The sequence below is a fragment of the Rutidosis leptorrhynchoides genome, chromosome 6 (genome assembly GCF_046630445.1).
Source record: "Rutidosis leptorrhynchoides isolate AG116_Rl617_1_P2 chromosome 6, CSIRO_AGI_Rlap_v1, whole genome shotgun sequence".
Taxonomy (NCBI): domain Eukaryota; kingdom Viridiplantae; phylum Streptophyta; class Magnoliopsida; order Asterales; family Asteraceae; genus Rutidosis; species Rutidosis leptorrhynchoides.
Window position 1 is genome coordinate 292,194,348 of NC_092338.1, and position 23,053 is coordinate 292,217,400.

Here is a 23,053-nt window from a genome sequence, read left to right on the forward strand (position 1 = left end):
GGACGTGGTAGTGATTGTGTTTTATATGTAGTCTCAGACAATCGGACAATCGGACAATGATTTGCGATTTTAGTTGTTACTTTATATGTCGGGTGCTGGGAGATTTGATTATTTGTTTGTAAGTTATGTTATGTTTATTGCTACCGATGTATTTGCGGAATTTATAGCTTTTTAAAGGTAATCAACCACTAAAATACCATTCAAATATAATTATCTTCGGAAAAAATGGGACCCCATTGAATTTTCATCATAGATTCGCCACTAGTGAGTGTGTTTGCTTATGTCATCTAGATGATGAATGATGTTGAACTGAGTTATCTGTGTTCAATCATTCAGAATTGAAATATTCTTTTAACTATTCATCACCTCAATTTCCTTTAACACCCTCCTTGTAAATATTAAACACTTATCAAACAATTATATTTTTATTTTTTATTTTTTTTTGCGAATGAGATGGTTTATGCTATAGATTTCGATCGGGTATTGAATAACAGTTTCTCTCAAAAGGTGTTGACATCCTCCAGTCGAACGGTAATGCTCGGGGCAAATGCGTATGCGGTCAATGGTCGAGGCTCGACTTATGATGCTCCGATTTTTTACTATTCTTTTTATTCGAACCATCTGTCTTCTATCCATGATGTGTTAATCAAATCGAGTGAGGTTTCGGTTAGTGACGGTACCAATGGCGTGGCGAAGGAGTGTTTCACGGGTGATTGGTTCAGGCATTGCTATAGATTTGGATGTAAATCAGAGGAGGTCGGATGGTTTTAGAAGGGTGTTGGTGAGTCTTAGGTTTTGCAAGAAGATGTTGGGCAAGAGGTTTTTGTAGATAAGGCTTCAATGAGTGAGGTGGTTTGCATGAAGGTGGTGGTCATGAGGTTTTTGTGAGTAAGGCTTTGAAGAGTGGGTGAATGTTGCTAGTAAACCTTGCCTTGGTGTTCCTATTCCCAAGAGTGACAATTTAGTCTCTAATTGTCTTAACTGTATTATCTAGGGTGAACCCTCTACATTTTATCCTTGTGTTGGTAATGATCTCAATGAAGACTTCATGTCAACCGTTGTATGAAGCTCAATATGGTAACCGTCAAGGGAATTCGTCCGTTTGTGGTCTCAATGATGTTGGTCCGTCAACCGCGAAGTTCACCGATTTTTATGACTTGGTTGTGAAGGGTCTCGAAGGCTCTCGGGTTGAAGGAAAAATCATTAACTCTAAGTAGATCCCAAAACCATAGAAAACCAAGGCAAAAAGGTTCACGACGCCGAGCTAATTTCTTTTTAACGTTGATGGCATGTGTATTCCTTTGTAGGGTTTTTTTTCTCTCTCGGTTTCTTGATAGTTTTGTTAATATATGGTTTTCAATCATCCCTCGTGCCTTTGGTTGTTTACCCTATGTTTTGTTTATTGGTTCCATCTTGTCGTAGTTTTTGTAGTTAGGTTGTTCTCGTTTTATTTTCTTTCAATTGTTTCGTTGGATGGTTGTCTGGCCCATGTGATATTTTGTTTGTATTTTCGTTCGTTCTACTAATAAAGTTATCGTTCTTTTTCACCAGAAAAATAAAAAACAAAAGTAACCCATTAATTTTACATCATTTATGTAGTTCACTCAACATGTTTATCAAATATATGTTATTACCGTTTAAAATTAAGTTCGATTAGAACTGTAGGGATGGCAATGGATCGGATATGGATCGGGTGAGGCCGTATCCATATCCATATCCATTTATTTGTTTTACTTTTCATCCATCCATATCCATATCCGTCGGGTGAAGCGGGTTAATGGATAATTATCCATATCCGTTTAAATTTATTTTATTTTTAACAATTATAAGCGGTGGTTCACTATATACGATCAAAAGTAATATTTTTAATAGTTTATGCGACCGAAAGTCACATTTTACTAATCTATATAACAAATATTCAATAGATAACTTATTAAACGTGTAAAGATATCGACATGTAAGTTGCTTACTTTTAGTTACATGGAATCACATTTGAACCACCAAAGTACGATAAATACATTTGATTATTTAAACAAAACAAAATATAAGAAGAAAGTTATATTTTTAGAGAAAATATAAAGAAAGATGAATATGAATATAATTAATGAAATATCACTGCATAAATGATACTAATTTGAGTGATAAATTTATATATTTAGTTATTTCGGGTGAAAGCGGGTTCATCCATGGATGAAATTTTTCATTCACATCCATATCCATATCCATTTAGATCGTCCATATCTACGAATAATCGGGTGGATCGGATGGATATCCACTGGATCCGGTATCCATTGCCATCCCTTTTAGAAGTTTTGAATCTGACAATGTACATGTTGAGATAATTGCAATAACTAATTAATATGGTCTGATACTAATTTATGTTTTTGTAATTTACAAGTAAGGCTAACATTTAATTTCCTTCAAGTCATTTTCATTTCCATGCTAACATCAAGTGTCATAACCATTTTCTTTGTTACAACAAATTAGTATGGTGTAATTTATGTTTTTGTAATTCATAAGTAAGGGTAACATTTAATTTCCTTCAAATCATTTTTATTTCCATGCTCACAACAATTGTCATAACCATTACCTTTGTTGAATAAATTAATAGACAACAACCAGTCATATTGTACTCTTTAACTTTTCTCTTACGACTAATTATAAGATTAAGAGTGACGTAGACTATTTCCGTAATATGATCAACATTTTTCCACTTATATAGAGTTTCTATTTAAAACTTTATATAAATATAAATATAAATATTTTATTTATTACGTTTGTATTAATACTTTTATAATTTTACTACTCACGGAGTATTTCAAATCTTCAATTATGATGCTTTTGACGAAAGTATCATCCCCAGAAACCGCACATGCACTGGCTTTGTAAACTCCATAGATGGTTTTTATACATATCAATAGCCAAACTTGCAGCTTCTTCTTGTTGCAGCTGCAAATAAAAGTCTAACTTATCTAGGGTTGGTCCTGTGTTTTTTGTTACCCCAAACAAAACTGACAAATATGCCCCTACTATTATCGTTGTAGCGACATTTAAATGTATATATATCATATTAAGATATAATAATACATCATATTATCATGATAATGTAATAATTTAATATCTCATTAGATATAATAAACAAAGGGTTAACAACATTCCACAAGATCGTTAGCTTAAAGGTTTCAAAACAACAATTACATGTAACGACTAACGATGACTTAACGACTCAGTTAAAATGTATATACATGTAGTGTTTTAATATGTATTCATACACTTTTGAAAGACTTCAAGACACTTATCAAAATACTTCTACTTAACAAAAATGCTTACAATTACATCCTCGTCAATTTTCATCAACAATTCTACTCGTATGCACTCGTATTTGTACTCATACAATACACAGCTCCTAAATGTATTTACTATTGGTATATACACTCCAATGATCAGCTCTTAGCAGCCCATGTGAGTCACCTAACCATGTGGGAACCATCATTTAACATCTAGCATGAAATATCTCACAAAATTACAAACTAATGGAGCCTATACGATAACCCCATAATCACGTGAAAGAGGAGTACCACAAACACTTTCACTTTGCAATTTTCTTGAATCAAATTACTCTCTCTCAAGTGTTCTTCCTTTGTTCTAAGTGTTCTTCATCATCTTCATCAAAATCTAGCTCAATCTAGTTCATAAATCCATACATAAACCAAGTTATAAAACAACTACTCAACAACACACCAACAACACTTCCAAGTTTGCTATCTTACTTCCAATCTTGCAAATTCACTTTGAGTGATCATTCAACCTCAAGAAATCTTTATTATTTATAGTAATATATCTTTCTAATATAAGGTAATACTCATATTCAAACTTTGATTCATTTTCTATAACTTTAACAATCTTATTTCGAGTGGAATTCTTACTTGAATTTGTTTTCGTGTCATGATTTTGCTTCAAGAACTTTCAAGCCATATAAGGGTCCTTTGAAGCTAGATCTATTTTTCCAATTTACAGTAGGTTTATCCACAAAACCTGAGGTAGTAATGATGTTCTTAACATCATTCGATTCATATATATGAAACTATCTTATTCGAAGGTTTAAACTTGTAATCACTAGAACATAGTTTAGTTAATTCTAAACTTGTTCGCAAACAAAAGTTAATCCTTATAACTTGACTTTTAAAATCAACTAGACACATGTTCAATATCTATATGATATGCTAACTTAATGATTTAAAACCTGAAAACACGAAAAACACCGTAAAACCGGATATACGCCGTCGTAGTAACACCGCGGGCTGTTTTGGGTTAGTTAATTAAAAACTATGATAAACTTTGATTTAAAAGTTTTTCTTCTGGGAAAATGATTTTTCTTATGAACATGAAACTATATCCAAAAATCATGGTTAAACTCAAAGTGGAAGTATGTTTTCCAAAATGGTCATCTAGACGTCGTTCTTTCGACTGAAATGACTACCTTTACAAAAATGACTTGTAATCTGTATTTCCGACTATAAACTTATACTTTTTATGTTTGGATTCATAAACTTAAGTTCAATATGAAACCATAGCAACTTGAATCACTCAAAACGGATTTAAAACGAAGAAGTTATGGGTAAAACAAGATTGAATAATTTTTCTTGTTGTAGCTACGTGAAAATTGGTAACAAATCTATATTAATCATATCCTAGCTAACTCATATTGTATTTTATATGTATTCTAATATATTATGTAATCTTGGGATACCATAGACAAGAATACAATGTTTTGACATATCATATCGACCCATCTATATATATATTTCGGAACAACCATAGACACTCTATATGCAGTAATGTTGGAGTTAGCTATACAGGGTTGAGGTTGATTCCAAAATATTATATATACTTTGAGTTGTGATCTAGCCTGAGGCTTGTATACACGAGGTCGTGGATTGATTCGAGATAATATATATTGCTTTATTTTCTGTACATCTAACTGTGGACAACTAGTTGTAGGTTACTAACGAGGACAGCTGACTTAATAAACTTAAAACAGCAAAACGTATTAAAAATGTTGTAAATATATTTTGAACATACTTTGATATATATGTACATATTTGTTATAGGTTCGTGAATCGACCAGTGGCCAAGTCTTACTTCCCGACGAAGTAAAAATCTGTGAAAGTGAGTTATAGTCCCACTTTTAAAATCTAATATTTTGGGATGAGAATACATGCAATTTTATAAATGTTTTACGAAATAGACACAAGTAAATGAAACTACATTATATGGGTGAATGATCGAAGCTGAATATGCCCCCTTTTAGCTTGATAGCCTAAGAATTTGGGAACAGACCCCCAAATTGACGCGAATCCTAAAGATAGATCTATCGGGCCCAACAAGCCCCATTCTGGAATTTGGAATGCTTTAGTACTTCGAAATTATCATGTCCGATGGGTGTCCCGGAATGATGGGGATATTCTATATGCATCTTGTTAATGTCGGTTACCAGGTGTTCACCGTATAAATGAATTTTATCTCTATGTATGGGATGTATATTGAAATATGAAATCTTGTGGTCTATTATTACGATTTGATAATATATAGGTTAAACCTATAACTCACCAATATTTTTGTTGACGTTTAAAGCATGTTTATTCTCAGGTGATTATTAAGAGCTTCCGCTGTTGCATGCTATTATATGGACAAGATTTGGTGTCAGCATGCTTGTATAATATTGTTTAAAACTGCATTCGAGATTTATTTTGTTGTAACATATTAATATTTGTAAACCAATATGTATTAGTAGTGTGTAAGTGTGATATTTGTTAGATTATCATATCTGGATAATCTAAGTGGTGACTTTTTAACCTTGTCGATAAAATAAAGGTTATGGTTTGTTTTAAAAACGAATGCAGTCTTTGAAAAACGTCTCATATAGAGATCAAAACCTCGCAACGAAATCAATTAATATGGAACGTTTATAATCAATATGAACGGGACATTTCAAAACAAAATCTTTATATTTCGCAATCGCATTATAGCTAAATCTTTAAGTATTTAAAACACTAAACTATTCCATTGTATTCAAATGAATTAAAAAAATCAAAAGATATATATTTATATATCAATAAAAATATTATTATTAAGTTATTAAAGATTTAACCAAATTTGAAATATTCAAAACCGAAAACCGAACAGAAAATCAAATATTGAATTCGGTTTCGGTTTTAATTGATCCGAAAATCGTTTAGCAAACTCGGTTCGGTTTTAACTGGTTTGGATTCGATTTGGTATTCGGGTTAATCGGTTTGAAACCAAATACTCATAATTACATTTTCTACTCTGCCCAACTCAAAACTTTGCACCCAAGATCCATTCCTTGCAACCATAGTCCTTTTTTCTAACAATTGTTAAGTTAATTACCATCAACAACATTTAAATAATACCTTAAAATAATTGGAGTGTTACACAAGTGAATGACAGTCAGTCAGTTAATGCATTATATGGTTCAGTAGGTGAGCAACTAATCTAACTGTCGAACAAATTTAGAAGAGATATATGTCATTCATCACAATGTATTATTTCTTCTAATAATAATACTCTTACTCTCTTTTATTTTTTTGAACATCATTTTGGGATCACCTAGGAAAACTTAACGACTCACGCGTTCATCTCCCGTAGTTGCATAACCCGCCCCCAACTACTGCTCTGGAGGAAACCCAGACCAATCGGAGGGCATGGCCGGTAAAACCCCCTCCCTGCTGCCCCCGCACTAAGCGAAAGTCAACCTGGGTGGATACTTCAGGTCAAGGATAACATAGTGCAATATTGCAGCCCAGCGGAGTCGAACTCCTGACCTCTCACTAGAGAGTTAGACCACTACCAGCTAAAGTGCTAAGCTACAAGTCTACAATGTTTCTTACTCTCTTTTATTATAACACATATTTTAACAAACAAACAAATCAAACATCCATGATCCATCCAAGCCCTTCTCTCCGGTTTCGCTTAGTCCACCAGTCCACCACAATTGTCAACTACTCATATCATATAAGTACTGCTTTAATTTGTATATAGACAATTTGATAATGGACACAATACATACAAGTATATATACATTTGGAAACTATACTATGTAGTACTAGTTACAACATGTTTTGTACATTGGTAGACCACGTATATTTTGAGTTTAAATTCATCTTTTGGCTTCTTTTTGTCTCCAATTGTTGAGCTCAATTTCTATTCTCTGTTTCTCTGCATCAGCTACCTCACCCATTTTCTGAGCTTTAATAATTTCCTCTTGTATTTCCTTGTTTTCTTGCATGCTTTTCTCCAGCTTCTCAAGAACACCTCTCTCTTTTTGTTTAATTGTTTCCAATTGTTCCATAATTGCTTCCACTTTCGTATCCGCCATTACTGTTGCTTCTTCAGCTTTTTTACTCAAACCTTCATAATCCTTTGTTGTTAAAACAATGCTACTATTATCACACTTCAAATCTTCTTCTTCTACCGAGCACTCTTTCTTCTTAAACGAATTAGTAGAAGAACAACAAGAAGATGAAGAAGATGTACGATTACGAATTTGATCATCTGCAAACTCCTTTGCTGCTTCTGCCTCTTCAACTTCACGTTGTGCAATCTCAAGCTTCGTCTCTGCTTGTTTAATCGCTAACTCCGAAAGTTGAGCTTCCCTCCAATAAATTTCAACTTGTTTCCTTATTTCGTCTTCTTCTTGTCTCGCCTTTTCTGCTTCCGACACCATTCCACTTATCTTAGATTCTAGTTCTTGTACATCATTTGTTACTATCGTTTTTTTAGTTTTAGCCTCTTCAACTTGCAGTTTGACTTGGTCTAATTCAGCTTGCAACCGCTCGCCTTTTACTTCATCTTCCTTGATCGAAGAAATATCCCGGCTTACATTCTCAAGTTCCTTTTTTAACGACTCCCGAACATCTCTAAGTGAATTCTCTTTTTCCTTCAACTTTTCAAGTCTCCTTTTGGCCTCATCAAGTTCCGCATTCGAACTCCTTAACATCTCCATATCAGCAGCACGCACCTCCTTCGATTGTTCACGCAATACGTTAACCGCTTCCGTAGTTTCTTCTAATCTTTTTACTAACTTTTTTGGATCCTCTTGAGCTTCTTTCCTTAAAGACTCAATCTTTAAGTCAACATCTTGCTTTGCCTTCTTTTTGGAGTCTAAGAGCGCTAATTTTTCTTCCGTAAGCTTCACATGATCTTCCTCGGCTTTTGCAGAAGCAAGTTTCAATCGCTCGAGGGTTTGACTCATGCCATCAAGATCCTTCGAGAGTTGACTTATCTTCTTGCGATTAAGCTTCGCAGAGTGTTGCGCTTCTGCTGCCCGTTGAAAAGACGCCATCTTGGCTTCCAAGGCAATATCGAAATCATGTTTAAGGTTAGTAAGTTGTTGCTTGGTGGATATAAGTTCATTAGCAATATCTTTGTATTGGTTTCTTTCGTTGTCAACTTCTTCTTGCCAAGCTTTTTGACTTTTGGTGGATTTGAGTTGTTCCAGTTGATTAGCTCGAGTCTTTGCGGCCTCTGTTGCTTGCGTTGATGCTTGTTTCGATTTGCTTGAAGCTTCTATTTTTACGGTTACCTCCTGCAACGCCTTATTGGCCTTTTCCAATTCTGCAAGTGCTTGCCCTTTTGTAGATTCGGCCGTTTTCACTTGTTCTTTACATTTGTCGATCTCCTTGAGTAACCAGTGAAGTTGTGTCTCCTTCCCCAGCACACTCTATTAAAACAATTTAATTAAATATTAATTATCTTTCATTATTTAACGTTCTTTAAAAGAACAAACGTACACATATTATATACACACCGCCTCCCACGAGGCTTGAACCCATAGACTCCTGGTTGAAAGGTTTCTTAGATACCGCTAAGACATAGCCCATTAGGCCCTTTGGTTCACAATTTATTGCTTGTAGGACCTATCTAGAAAATTACTTTTTGGCGAAAAACGCAAAATATATTATAACAAAGAAGTTTCATCAAGAGATGAAATAACGAAACAAGAAGCAACAACGCACCAACTTGGACCTAACTAGAATATATATAGGTATGAAATATATATTAATTAATTTAATTGAATACCTCCATCGTTCTGGATTTCTTGAGGACGGGCCTGCAGGTGTCGGTTTTGGGTGAAGCTTCAACAAATAAAGTAACAGCAGCCTTAACGGATTCAAAGGGTGCCTTGGTATCAATCTCCCCAACTGCTCCTGGTGTACTTGGAGTGGCTGGCGTGACCGGCACACTCAATGCTCTTGGAATACCAGACATCTTATTCTACAGTCTGGCCACCTTCATCATCATCCACACGCGCATATTTTACAATTTAACAATAATGATAATGAGAAAATTATAATCTTTTAACAATAGAAATAAAGGAGATGAATACAGAATCTATTAGTAATCTGTCGAGGAGAAATAGAAATGGATGTAGACAACGAACGTATGATCAATATACATACCGGCTGGCCTCCAAGTATAAACTGGCGCGTAATTAATTGTTTGCGGTTGTTTCAAAAGCTTTGTGGCTTAGATACATAGATACAGGTACACCGTCCTCATCTTCCTTCCATAAATATCTAAATTTCTGAAGGAATTAATACCAAATGTATGTGCATACCTTGGAAAAGAATTCACAGCACAAATCGAGAAGAGAAATCGCGGTTTCCCTCGATCTCTGTATATATTTACCAAAGATATGATATGATATGATAGCTGAAGGTGAAAGGTTGGAGATTGTATTCAGACCAAAAGAACAAAGTACGGTCACCCTATTTTTGTGGGATGCATAACTAATCTCATATCATGTTATTATCTGGCATATCCTATTGTAACTTGTAAAATCAATGAAAGGAATTTTCTTACTATAAATAGAAATTTGTCACATTTGTCAGGCTTTCATCCTCAAAGGTTGATATTATATATGTGTCATGGTGTAGATATATCATCTGATACGGTTGATGAAAGTAGGAAGAACACTGACAATCATTAGTACCGCGATCATCAATGTTACAAGTGCAAAATATTAGGTTCATCCAACTCGAAATGAAAACAAAAAGGTCACCTATGCAATTTGAGACAAATTTTAGGGATCAATCGCGTAGTTCTATCTTTAACTAATCAACTGCCACGTGGATTCAGTAGTACAAAACTCAATTTGTGCCACCAAACATATGGTGAAAAGCCGTATAGCCCTTAGCTTGTTTTGTTTTCTGAGACGTAATTACATATCCACATTATATGTGGTCATAAGAAATATATCTAAAACACTTGTCTCATCAGTTCATGTTAAACCATATACATCTGTTTCATCTCTCTCTCTCTCTCTCTCTCTCTCTCTCTCTCTCTCTCTCTCTCTCTCTCACACACACACAGGCGCGAGATATCAGCGTAAACAGAAATAGAGAAATGGGAAAAGCAGAGCACCTTCCTCTGTTTGAAACCAAGGCGGCAAAAGGGCGGGTCATGTTTAAGCTGTATGCAGCTTCAATGGTGTTGAGTATATGTTTGATATTTGTATACAGAGCAAACAATGTTCCAGGAAAGGGAGAAACTGGAAGGTACGCTTGGATCGGGTTATGTATGGCCGATTTATGGTTCACCGTCTACTGGCTCATTACTCAATTGGTTCGTTGGGAACCCCGTCACACATCGTACCTTCAAACAACGACTCTCCGACAGGCAACACCTATATACCTGCTCAATCTTTTTTATATATCTTATCCTCAACATGTGACTGCTATACATTTTGCAGGTATGAAAAGATACTGCCCAGTGTTGATATATTTGTGTGTGCAGCAGATCCAGTAATAGAACCACCGATAATGGTGATAAACACTGTATTGTCTGCCATGGCGTACGATTACCCACCACAAAAGCTCAACGTTTATGTCTCTGACGATGGTGGTTCGGAGTTGATGTTCTATGCACTACTGCAGGCTTCCTATTTCTGCAAATATTGGCCGCCATTTTGTAATAAGTACAAAATAGAGCCACGTTCACCTTCAGATTACTTTGCTGAATCTCCTACACCCCATCTAGCTCAATTTGAGAATGAATGGTCATCCATCAAGGTGCACTTACAACCAATTATTCTAGCAGTCTAGCTGCTTTCGCAATTGCGCCTACAATTACTTATTTTTCAATTTAAACAGAATAAATATGAAGAGATGAAGAACCGAATCGACAATGTGGCAAAGCTTGGGAAATTAACACAAGAGAAGAGAAAAGAGCACAAAGGGTTTCAAGAATGGGAAGTTAGTTCAAACAAAAGGGACCATCAGGCTATTGTTCAAGTACTCCACATACTTAAAATATCACCAGTTTTTTAAAATTTTGATCGTACTTTTATTTATAATGATCATAGTTTAAACTTTAATCGTCTACAGATACTGATTGATCAACAAGACCCCGAGTCAGTAGATACAGAAGGAAAACCTTTACCATCTTTGGTATACGTGGCACGTGAGAAGAGACCAGAATGGCATCATAACTTCAAAGCCGGAGCCATGAATGCCCTGGTACGTAATGCATTTGACATTTACTATGTATGTATGTAGGGTGTATGTATCTGCACTTACATTTACTCACCAGGCTTACAGTTGTAGTTATATGAACAGATAAGGGTGTCATCACTTATAAGCAACAGCCAAATTATTCTCAACATGGATTGTGACATGTACTCCAAAAATTCCGAATCCATAAGAGATGCATTGTGTTTTTTCATGGACCAAGAGAGAAGCCAGCGGATCGCATTCGTTCAGTTTCCGCAGAACTTTGACAACCTTACAAGAAACGATATTTACAGCAATTCTTTGCGGGTCATTAATGAAGTAAGACTCAGTAAACCACTCTTAATACAATCTTTTTGTTGTTGTTCCCTTTCGGGCCCAAGTGATCCAATTCACTATGCAAGTTGACTTATCTCTAGGTGACAACTCGCTTTGCGAGTTGCCCAAAGTCGTGCATGGTGAACTTCCATGGCCAAAAGGGGACAATTTTCTTTGCAAATAATTATACGCAACTTCATGGTTCGAACCTGGGACTTGGACAGTCAGGTAGTTAACCCTATTGGCAGGTCGGGAATGCCACTCCGCTACCCCTTGGTCCCTGTCAAAATAGTCTATATACATTTTGCTCCCTTATATTCAGATTTAAACAGTAAATTAAATAAATATACCTACATAAAGTTATAAGTGACTCGATAACTAAATTGATGCTCTTACAAAGGTGGAGATCGGAGGTTTGGATTCTCATGGAGGGTGCCTTTACGTCGGAAGTGGGTGCTTTCACCGAAGAGATGTTTTGTGTGGAAAATACCACAGCAAGGATACTAGATTAGACCGGGAGAAAGAGAGTGTTGAACAAACGATACAAGCTATCGACACGCTCGAGAAGCAGTGCAAAATTCTCGCAAGCTGTAGCTATGAACACAATACTGAATGGGGAAAAGAGGTCTCTCTCTCTCTCTCTCTCTCTCTCTCTCTCTCTCTCTCTCTCTCTCTCTCTCTCTCTCTCTCTCTCTCTCCCCCTCTCCCTCCCCCTCCCCCCCCCACCCCCCCCCCCCCCCCCCCCCACACACACCCCACTGCGAGTACTCGCTTTTTGCTACTCAGTGAGTACTCGGTCAAAACTCAGGATTTACTAGGAACATAACTCAACACGGCCAAAATTCGGAATTACTCAAAAAATCGTTCAAAATTAGTCAAACTTTGTCAACATCCAAGTACTCCCCGAGTTGCCAGTTGTTGACTACTCCCTAGAAAGTCCCGTCCTAGTACTCCCCGAGTAGTGATTTATGCAACCTTGACACACACACACATAAACAAACTCACAAAAGTACTAGACCTGTACTAACTGACACAATACCATTACTTGATACAGTTAGGGCTGAAGTACGGTTGTCCAGTGGAAGATTGATTACCGGACTGGTGATAAAATGTCGTGGTTGGCGATCGGTCCACTTTAATCCAGAACGGAAAGGGTTCTTAGGACTTGCTCCTACAACACTACTAGAGACCCTGGTACAAAATAAGAGATGGGCAGAAGGTGACTTTCAGATACTTATATCCAAATACTGCCCCTTTGTATATGGCCAAGGAAAGATCCCCCTAAAACTCCAGATTTCATATTGCTGCTACCTGTTTTGGGCTCTAAATTGCTGGGCTACACTATACTATGTTTCGGTCCCGTCTCATTGTCTCCTCGCAGGCATCTCTCTTTTCCAAAGGTTCGAACTTCTAAAATACTTTCTCACAGGGTTTTGGCTTGATTTTATATGATCTGTAACAAGCTACCAAAAGAAAGCATAAAGTTTTACCCAAGGTTGCAAAAATTGCTTCTCGGAGAGTACTCGGTCGGGACTTTTTTAGGGAGTACTCAGCATTCCGGGGAGTACTCAGATGTTGACCAAGTTCGACTTTGACTGACCGAGTTTTGACCGGTTTTCCGAGTTTTGACCAAAAATTCCGAGTAATCCCAAGTTTGACCGAGTACTCCCAGAGTTGCAAAAACTGAGAACTCGCCGAGTAATTCCAAGTTCTGGAACATAGTCCTTTATATAGAATGAAATCAAGTCCTCGACGACTGTATATTTGATAATATTGAAATCCTAATACCAACATTTACATGTCCAACACCCGCAGTTATCAAGCTACTGGTTCATACCTTTCGCATATGTGTTTACGGGAAAATATGCATACAGTTTAGGGGAGTTTTATTCGTGTGGAGGATCGGTAAAAGGATGGTGGAACGACCAGCGAATGTGGCTGTATAGGAGACTAACTTCCTACCTTTTAGCGTTCTTTGATGTCCAGCTCAAGTCAACTGGGTTCACTACTGCTGGTTTCGTTATCACATCTAAAGTTTCTGAAGAGGCTTCATCGCACAGGTAAGAGCAAGAAATTATGGATTTTGGTTCTGCTTCACCAATGTTCAACGTTCTATCGACAGTAGCACTAGTCAATCTTTTCAGTTTTTTAATTGGAGTGAAGCGGGCCGAGCGTTTTAACGAATTAGGAGCGCAAATGATCCTGTGTGGTTTGATAATCCTCATCAACGTCCCTGTATACAAAGGGCTATTCTTTCGCAAGGATAATGTCCGCATACCCTCTTCTGTTACCTATAAGTCTACGGTTCTAGCTATATTATCTTGTACAATTGCCATTGCCAATATGTAGATTACAGGGTGCAGGAACATACCTATAACTTATTTACTAACAGAAAGCTTTTGAATCTTTATAACTTATTCTTCGCCAAACGTCACAATTATCGAACATGCATGCAGGAAGAAAGGAATTGCAATATAGAAAACAAACAGGTGAGTAGATACGTCAAACACGCTGAAATATAACTGTGGGTGTTTATTTATATATTTATTTATTACAACATTATTTTACAAACAGGAGTTTGTAACTGGTAGCAAAAGGTACCCCCATATACACTAGAATGTCCTCACAACCTGGATTGGCCCATTCTTGCAGTTGGCCTGAAATAAGCAAAATTCTTTCAACTTCTGAACCAATCTTTAAGAATAAACATTCATCCTATAACTGTTATAAATTTACTTCCAGGTTATAAAAATTTATTATTACGGTTATCAATGTTGTAGTACAAACTGTTATTTGTAGTTTTTATCTCTGTCAAATACTTTCTAGATTTTTTTTTCAATTTTATTTTATCATTATCACAAAACAAGACCGCTTTTTCCTGGTTAAACTTTAGTCCTTTTTGTTTCTACGATAACGGTTAGTATTTCTTCAAGTGAATGCAATGCATCTAAACTTGTATTTGAGCATAGTGCACTTACATGAGCTCCACAACCAACGCTGAAGCACCTCCACCCCCATTGCAAATGCCAGCAACCCCTAACCTTCCATTCTTTTGCCTTAATACCTACAACGATACAAGCCACGATTAGAGACGACCCGTACATATTTTGTGCGCTTGTTTCTATATTATGAACATATACACAATAAGTATGATTCAATACAAATGTTGGATAACATACTCATACTGACATACCCCAAGCAAGGTGACCAAAATCCGAGCTCCACTACAACCTAGTGGATGTCCCAAGGATACAGCTCCTCCATGAACATTAAGTTGTTCCTGTAAGATATTGAGAATTTACAAGTTGGCAAAATTATGTAGTGATAAATGCAAGGATTATGATATGACTAAACAATCAAGGTTGCAAAAATCGCTACTCGGGGAGCACTCGGTCGGGACTTTGGAGGAGGAAGTAATCGACAACTTAGGGATTAATTGGATTGAGCTTTTTATACATTTTCAAAATTATATAAAATCATGAACATAAACATAAATTTTACATAATTGTCAAAAAACATAAACATAATTGTTCATTTGTTCATAAACTCTAGACCATATTAGAATGTTACCATTTTTGACTTTGACCGATTAGATCAGACTTCAACAAATTTGATTTTGACCATTAACCGACGTTGACCAAATAATTAATCGAAGTTTGGAAAATCGAATTGGCCTGTTAAAGGAGTAACGGGGAGGTTTACAACAATGTTCATAATTTCATCATAACATTCAACCAAAAAAAAAAAAGAAAGCCGACAACGAAGACTCACATCACCAATTCCTAGCAGCTTCTGGTTGGCTAAGGCCACAACCTGCAGGGCCAAAGAAGGAATTCATCAACACTGGATACCTAAGATACTAAATTATATGGACGCATTTATCAATACTTACAGAAAATGCTTCATTTATTTCATAGAAATCAATTTGGGAAGCCTTCAAGCCGGCATTTGAAATAGCTTTGGGTATTGCAAGGCTTGGAGCAGTTGTAAATAATTCAGGGGCCTGTTCACCCAATCATCAACCTGTAACAAAATTCAACCACTTAAAAGTGAAAGTTGTGATGATACCTGAGCAGCATCAGCAAACCCTCTTATTTTAGCTATCACTTTTAACCCTAGTTTTAATGCCTTTTCTCCACTCACTAGCACCAATGCAGCTGCACCATCACTGTGAAGGACATACCATAAGTTACACTGAAATTAGTATGCAAAACATCAAGGGGTTCATGATTGCACGTGAAAACAACAGACTAATACATAAAGAAGTGAGAAGATAAAGAGCATACCTTATACTCGAAGCGTTCCCTGCAGTAACAGAACCACCTTCAACCTTGAAACTAGGTCTTAAATTTCTCATTTTTATAGCATCAAACTACAGAAAATACACGAGGAATCACAAACCACTGTGTAGAGACATACTAATAAAAAAGATGAGATTTTGCTGTTACATCCACTTGATCATGTATAGTCAGTCAATTTAACAAAACTATAAACCCTGAGAAAAAAATATTTAAATTGGTGTTTCCTAAAGTATCTCATTACTAAAACCTGCAAAAAACTCAAGTGATATGAGTTCAATTATCCTAATTACCTTTGTTAATCCTTCATCTCTATCGACAATTGTAGGGACCTTCCCTCTTCCCCCAGAAACTTCCACCTACATGAGAGAGAGCTATGATCAGATGGTTTTACCATACACACCGTCTTATTGAGAATAATACGTTTAAACCTCACCGGGACGATTTCCCAAGTGAAGGCACCATTCTTTTGTGCTGAAATTCCTCGATCGAAACTTCTAACAGCATACTTATCCTGAAAAAATGGGATAAACATCAAGTACGTCCCCTGTTCAGATGGTCTAGATATTCATTGATGAATATTTCATACTCAATATTCATTAAGTGAACTATTTGTCATTAAATACAAAGATAGTAAAATCATTCCCTTAATATAATGAAAAATAGATAAATAGATATTGACCTGATCTTCTCTTGCTATGTTGTAGGTCTCGGCACATAACTCACCACACACTCCCATTCCAAAGTCATTGTAAACATCCCATAGGCCATCTTTAATCATGCCATCAATGATAGCATCATGTCCGTACCGAGATCCCTTTCTATTAATTAATTTCAATAAATAAAAAAAAAATCAGCCTTATATTTAAAAGCTTTACATAACATATGTCTTGAAACATTTCTATATTAGTCAGAAAGTTCACAGCTATCCATTTCATATCTCAGACTTTTGTTTACCACCAAATATAGAAAAGTCCAGGGTCGTTACTTATCAGTTATTATGACTATCAAAAGCTGAAGAATGTGATGAGTACATCACCTTGAGCCTGCTACATATTTAGGCGCATTAGACATGCTTTCCATGCCACCAGCGACTACAATATCATTGGCACCAAGTTGAATGCTCTGTGCTGCAAACATCGTTGCTGAGTAGGAAAACAAAATCAATAAATAATAATACTTAATCAGTTGCATACTACCACTATTTATCATATACTCCGTAAATAGAATTAGAGTCTAATTTAACATGAAACCAACCTTTCATCCCAGAGGAGCATACTTTATTAATAGTAGTACAGATGACTGTATTTGGTATTCCGGCACCTAATGCAGCCTGTCTTGCAGGAGCTTGACCTAAATTTGCACTAAGAACATTTCCAAAGAAAACTTCTTGGACCAAACGTGGATCGATATTAGCTCTTTCCAGAGCAGCTAAAGCATTGTAACAACATTAGGGTGAGTGATGGCATACATGTAGTTTTTATTATAATTAACATTAAGATTAAGAAATTTAAAAAATAAAAGGGAAATATTCACATTTAATTGCTAAAGATCCAAGCTTGGTCGCTGATAATGAAGAAAGAGAGCCAAGGAAGTCCCCCATTGGCGTACGAGCAACTCCCACGATACAAACATCTGTCAAGTAACCGTTTATAACTAAAATCACTTAAATATTTATTTATTTACCAGAATTATGCCCCCAAAACATAAACCCTAAGTTATAATAATAATGAATGATAATGATGAATTATAAAACTGAAACTACATGCCAATCAATCGCAAGTTAATATAGATATAACTGAGAATTGGAGACTAGTCAGTTTACAATATTTGATCTATTGTTAAAATTACAAATGTAAACGTATTGATCGGGCAGCAAAATTAGATACAGAGTTACTATTTTATTATTAACTGATATTAATTTTGTTATAGCAAACGACTTTAAGTGGTACCTCGAGGGTTAATTTGATCGGTATAAGCCATTATATCCTTAGAGTAAAACTTGAATTACAGGAAGCACGAAGTGAAACGAGCAGCAGCATACAAGAGTACTGCTATTGTATATCTATTTAGTCAAAAATTGGGTAATGATTGACCGATGCAGTCGGAACCTAAGAGCAATTCTTATCCAACTCCAAAACGATTAGCTTTTGGTTATAGGTTCTAGTTTTGTTTGGTTGTGCAGTTGAGTGACGTTTTGACATTGTTACTTTGTTATTACTTGTATTATTAAATTATTAATATTAATATTAATTATTATTATTAATTATTATTATTATATTATTATTATTATTATTTGAAAGTGATTCTTATACATCATTTTTTTTAGATCTATGTACACTTAAATTACATATTATACCCTTAATCAAAACTAATTACGTTGTACGTGCAAGCCCTTAATCAAAATTACATACAAACCAAAACTAACAAAACAACGAAAAATGTCTTACAAAACTGGCAACTCAATAACAAAAAATCACAACCTACTTGACAATCCCTTTACCTTTCCGCGTCTTTATGACTGTCTTAACCACAACACCATCAACCTTCAAATGGGTAAATTTCTTCCTCGACAGATTTTCAATCATATAAGATGATACCTTTGTTGACGAGCTACCGATCCTAACACCCGACACAGAAGGAGGTAGTCAACCCTCTTCCTCAAAGTCTTTAAAAAAACCCAATGTTTCGATTCGCATCGACATCACCAACAATATTTGGTGTAACGCCACTAGTATCGGTTGGGGGAGAATGTGGGTTAATGTGGGATTATGCTTAATGACTATACTAATCTTAACCCATAACAATAAGTGTTTTGATGATGACATATACACATAACTAAAGATGACATAAATATACAAGTTCAATAATCCACACTTACTCTAAAAAAGACCAAAACCAAATAAATCTTAAAATGAAAACGTAAGGTACACAGTTAAGTCCATGGTCGACTGCAGGTCAGACCTTGGAACCTTGCACCCAGATTTGTGAAATCAGGGTTGCACGGTTGACTCCATGGTTGACCGTGGATCGACCGCAATATCTCACTGTCCGAATTTTGATCGAAAAATGTTTTACCACTTCGGGGCATCTATAATTTATGAAACCTGTTCAAACATGCTTAGAATAGTTTTCTCCTTCATACCCAAAGGAGTTTTGGTCACTAGAACACTAATCTTTGTTAATCACGCCTAATAACACTTTAATGACGATTAAGCCTTGATTAAGGATAACACGTAAGTATTATAGGAAACATGTACATCTAAAATGTGTCTAGACATACTTAGGATGGTCACCAAGTCCCAACCAAGAGTTGCTCCTTCCTTGCACATGTGTTGGACATTAATGTATACTTATACATTAATCTTACAAATGCCATTTTGCAAGTAAAACTTACATAGCCTTAGGTTAATGCTATGTTATCACTATATGATCTCTTGCTAGTCATTATATGTATATTACTAGACTACTTGGTATTAATACATGTGTATTATTTGACTATTTGCTAAGTGCTAAATGCTAATTAGTTACTTAATATGTATATGTATTAACCTTGTCTTGCTATGTGGGATTTCACCAACTAGTATTTGGACTACTTCAATATATGCTTGTGTTACTTGGATAATATCCAAAATGTCATAATCTTAAAAGACAATGAATCATTAACACACATAGGTTTGCTTAAGTCTAAAATTAAGTTTATGAATAAGTTTAAACTTGATTTAACTTGATGTCTTGCAACATGCTTAATTGTTATTACGAGTACTTGCTTAAATTGTCAAGACATCATTAACACACTTAATTAATTACAAACAAGTTCAAATTTGAATATTAGCATGCTTTGTGATTAAAGTGGGTTGTTGTTGTAACATCCTCAGATCGGGCATAGATGTAACATGACCTTTTTGCCCTTAGGCATAATTGTGTGGATATTTATGCCTTTATTTTAATTAAATGTTTATTGTTATTTTATTATTTGGTTAAGACCAGTTTGTGACAATGGTCACAGAACAGGTTCGTTTATTTAATTTGGACTCCGTCATGGCAGTCAAATTAAGTACGAAAGTTATCAGATAACTGTTAAATACCCGTGTGTGATGGGGTATTGTATTTAATATATATATATATATATATATATATATATATATATATATATATATATATATATATATATATATATATATATATATAAACTCTCACCATTTGAAAACCCTAATCTCACCATTTCTAGCTTCTTCTTAAAAATTCCAAAAAACACACTCCGTACCTAAACTCTCACCATTTGAAAACCCTAATCTCTATATCTTGATTTGGAGCTTAAATTGTGTTTGAAATCGTTTTCCTTGTGTCATTGTGAGTCTATCAAGGTAAGATTTGTATGATCTCATGTACAAATCAGTGTTTTATTTGGGTTTGAAGTTAGGTTTTTGAGAAATGTGATTTTGGTGTCTTAATGCTTAAATTTGGTGTTGTTTGGCACAAAACTTGTGGGTTTATACTTCTAAATGTTTTGTGTACAAGCTATAGTCAGTTTGGAGGTCAAAAACAGGTCCAAGATCGAGATTTGGGTGATTTTGGTTCGAAATCCGTCATTTTCTGCTACTTCTGCTCGATGAACACAACCGTACGGTTGCAGCTTGCAACCGCACGGGTACATTGTGCAACCGTACGGATGCATGTGCAACCGTACGGATGCATGTGCAACCGTACGGATGCAAAGGTGTTGGTGCAACCGGGCAGAAAGTGTGCAACCGTACGGATACATGATGTAATCGTACGGATACATGATGTAACCGTACGGATGGATTTGTAACCGTACAGATGCACGTGCAACCGTACGGGTGTAGATCAGAACTGCAGAGTTGTTTAATTTAGCTGTTTTCTAGCCGTTATGCTGTCCGCGTGACTTATGATAATCAGGATGAATTCTGAAAATGCATAAGTGTTAGGTGGACTTTTAGTGGCGCTTTTGATATTGATTTACTGTACTGTGTTGTTTTGTGCTAACGGACAGAAACTAACTTGATTTGCGTTAGAGCACTGGGAGTGGTGACTGAGGTCACTTGGCATGTCAGGCGTGACTTGCTGTCAGAAAAAGTGGGAAGTGGTGACCTATGTCAGTTAGTGTGTTAAAATAATATTTTATTATATTTAATAAGATTATTTCATTGAAAAAGAAAAGCAAAAATAAAATAAATGGGGGTATGTTCCGTCACATATGTGACTGACCAAGGGGAAACTAGAACAAGTGACGGGCTAGGGGAGTAGGTGACTAAGTCACTTGAGGTGCGATGAGGGGGAGACGAGTCTCCACTCCCACTGCTCTTATGTTCAGGTGATAAGGATAAGGAAGCCGCTCAGTGATAGATTATCTGAGCTAGTTGCTGGTATTTGGTGAGTGGGTCTATCTCCGAATAGAGTATTAAGTAGCTGACACGCTACTTGTTCAAAATCTTTACTCTTATGCGATCTTATGTGCGCAATGTTAGTTGGACACTAATCGAGGCGGCAAGGTTGGGAATCCACCGAGGCGGGAAGGTAGGGTTTGTGTGAGGTCGACCGTGGTAGCCTGGTTGGGTCATGATGTTACTGATTGTTCAGTATAGCATAGAAGGAAGCATGTGTTGCGTCTGGACGGTTATGCAGTGGAGTCAGTAAAGTGGACTATCAGTAGACTGTAGCCTGATCAGCTAAGTCGTGTGCTCGTACAAGCCGCCGATCCTCGTATTGTCAGTTGTTGTTGTATGCTAGTTCAGGACGTTAGCATATATGTGACCCTTTGTGACGCCCCGTACAAAACCATCGTGTACGGTTCATCAACAACAGGATCATTACAAGGTCAAACACTATATGCTGTTTGAAAACCAGTTTTGCATTCATAAAAAGATAGCGTTTTACAAAAGATAACGTGCTTCCTATGAATAGAAGCGTTAACATAAGTACGTGACCCAAAGATCGTTACAAAGCCATTGTTTGAAAATAACATAAGTTACGAATGCAAAATAAAAGTTTCATGATTGAGACATCTCTAAGTAATGCAGCGGAAATCTAACACAGCAGGTCCATAACAGCAAGTCTATAACACCAAGACAGCAAGTCTAACATCGACAGCAACATCGTCTAAGCACCTGAGAAATACACGCTTAAAAGTCAACACGAATGTTGGTGAGCTATAGTTTGTAATTAGTAAACTAATGTAGACCACGAGATTTCAGTGCTTCAACCAACAGTTTAAATCAGTATGAAAAGTATATGCTTAACCGTGGGCACCCGGTAACTAAACTTAACGTATGTATATCACCCCCTAAAAGTACACCTGGCAAGTGCGTTTGTCCTTGAAGTATTAAACACCCGTTGTCTGCTAGCACGACTAGCCCGAGTGGGGTCGTCAAACCCTATGGATTCATATCTAAGATTCGCGTTCACGGTTAGGAAACCAATGATTAAATGTTACCGAGCTAAGGGGAATATTTGTGCCATTTGTAACCCACAATATATAAAGTTTAAGTACTCGTGTCTAGTATGTAAAACGTAAAAAGCGCATGTATTCTCAGTCCCAAAAATAGTAAAAGTAGTAAAAAGGGATGCTATAGCTCACAGTGAATAAGCAGTAAAAGTCGATATGAAACGTATGCAGGTAGTAAGTCGGTCCGAAAGGTCGTCAACCTAAGTCAAAGGTCACTAGGTCAGTATGTTGTCCCCATAAGTTTAAAAGTGAATAAATTAAGTTTAAGTGTCATCATCAACATCATCATCATTCATCAAAGCTAAGGTAAGTTTAACAAGAATAGAGATCGAAACAAAAGGCTGACTTTGGACAGCTGTTACGACCTCTATACAAATAGAAAAGACGCGTAGTTAGTGGACAAAGCTCCGTATGTGAGTCCTCTAACCGCTGAACAATTT

At 36.1% G+C, this 23,053-nt stretch overlaps 3 protein-coding genes across 3 annotated transcripts; 1 reads left to right on the top strand and 2 right to left on the bottom strand.

Annotated features, from left to right (window-relative positions):
- Positions 1–6,962: 6,962 nt before the first annotated feature.
- LOC139855439 (WEB family protein At5g55860-like) lies at positions 6,963–9,694 on the bottom strand. Its single transcript, XM_071844660.1, has 3 exons — positions 9,483–9,694; positions 9,103–9,312; positions 6,963–8,743 (listed from the first exon to the last, which is right to left on the bottom strand). The coding sequence occupies exons 2-3, from the start codon at positions 9,289–9,291 to the stop codon at positions 7,181–7,183; spliced, it is 1,752 nt and encodes a 583-aa protein (XP_071700761.1). The 5' UTR covers positions 9,292–9,312; positions 9,483–9,694; the 3' UTR covers positions 6,963–7,180.
- Positions 9,695–10,339: 645 nt separating this feature from the next.
- On the top strand, positions 10,340–14,711 carry LOC139852536 (cellulose synthase-like protein E6). The gene is given in 11 exon segments (XM_071841832.1): positions 10,340–10,656; positions 10,658–10,701; positions 10,775–11,093; positions 11,175–11,315; positions 11,409–11,540; positions 11,640–11,852; positions 12,250–12,474; positions 12,904–12,934; positions 12,937–13,243; positions 13,658–14,338; positions 14,424–14,711. Coding segments are annotated over 10 exon segments (2,181 nt in total). The 5' UTR covers positions 10,340–10,428; the 3' UTR covers positions 14,199–14,338; positions 14,424–14,711.
- LOC139852535 (acetyl-CoA acetyltransferase 2-like) lies at positions 14,325–18,322 on the bottom strand. Its single transcript, XM_071841831.1, has 14 exons — positions 18,100–18,322; positions 17,684–17,782; positions 17,405–17,578; positions 17,187–17,292; positions 16,830–16,968; positions 16,584–16,661; positions 16,441–16,506; positions 16,136–16,221; positions 15,918–16,017; positions 15,742–15,852; positions 15,621–15,662; positions 15,043–15,129; positions 14,828–14,913; positions 14,325–14,506 (listed from the first exon to the last, which is right to left on the bottom strand). The coding sequence occupies exons 1-14, from the start codon at positions 18,128–18,130 to the stop codon at positions 14,473–14,475; spliced, it is 1,239 nt and encodes a 412-aa protein (XP_071697932.1). The 5' UTR covers positions 18,131–18,322; the 3' UTR covers positions 14,325–14,472.
- Between the last annotated feature and the right edge of the window lie 4,731 nt (positions 18,323–23,053).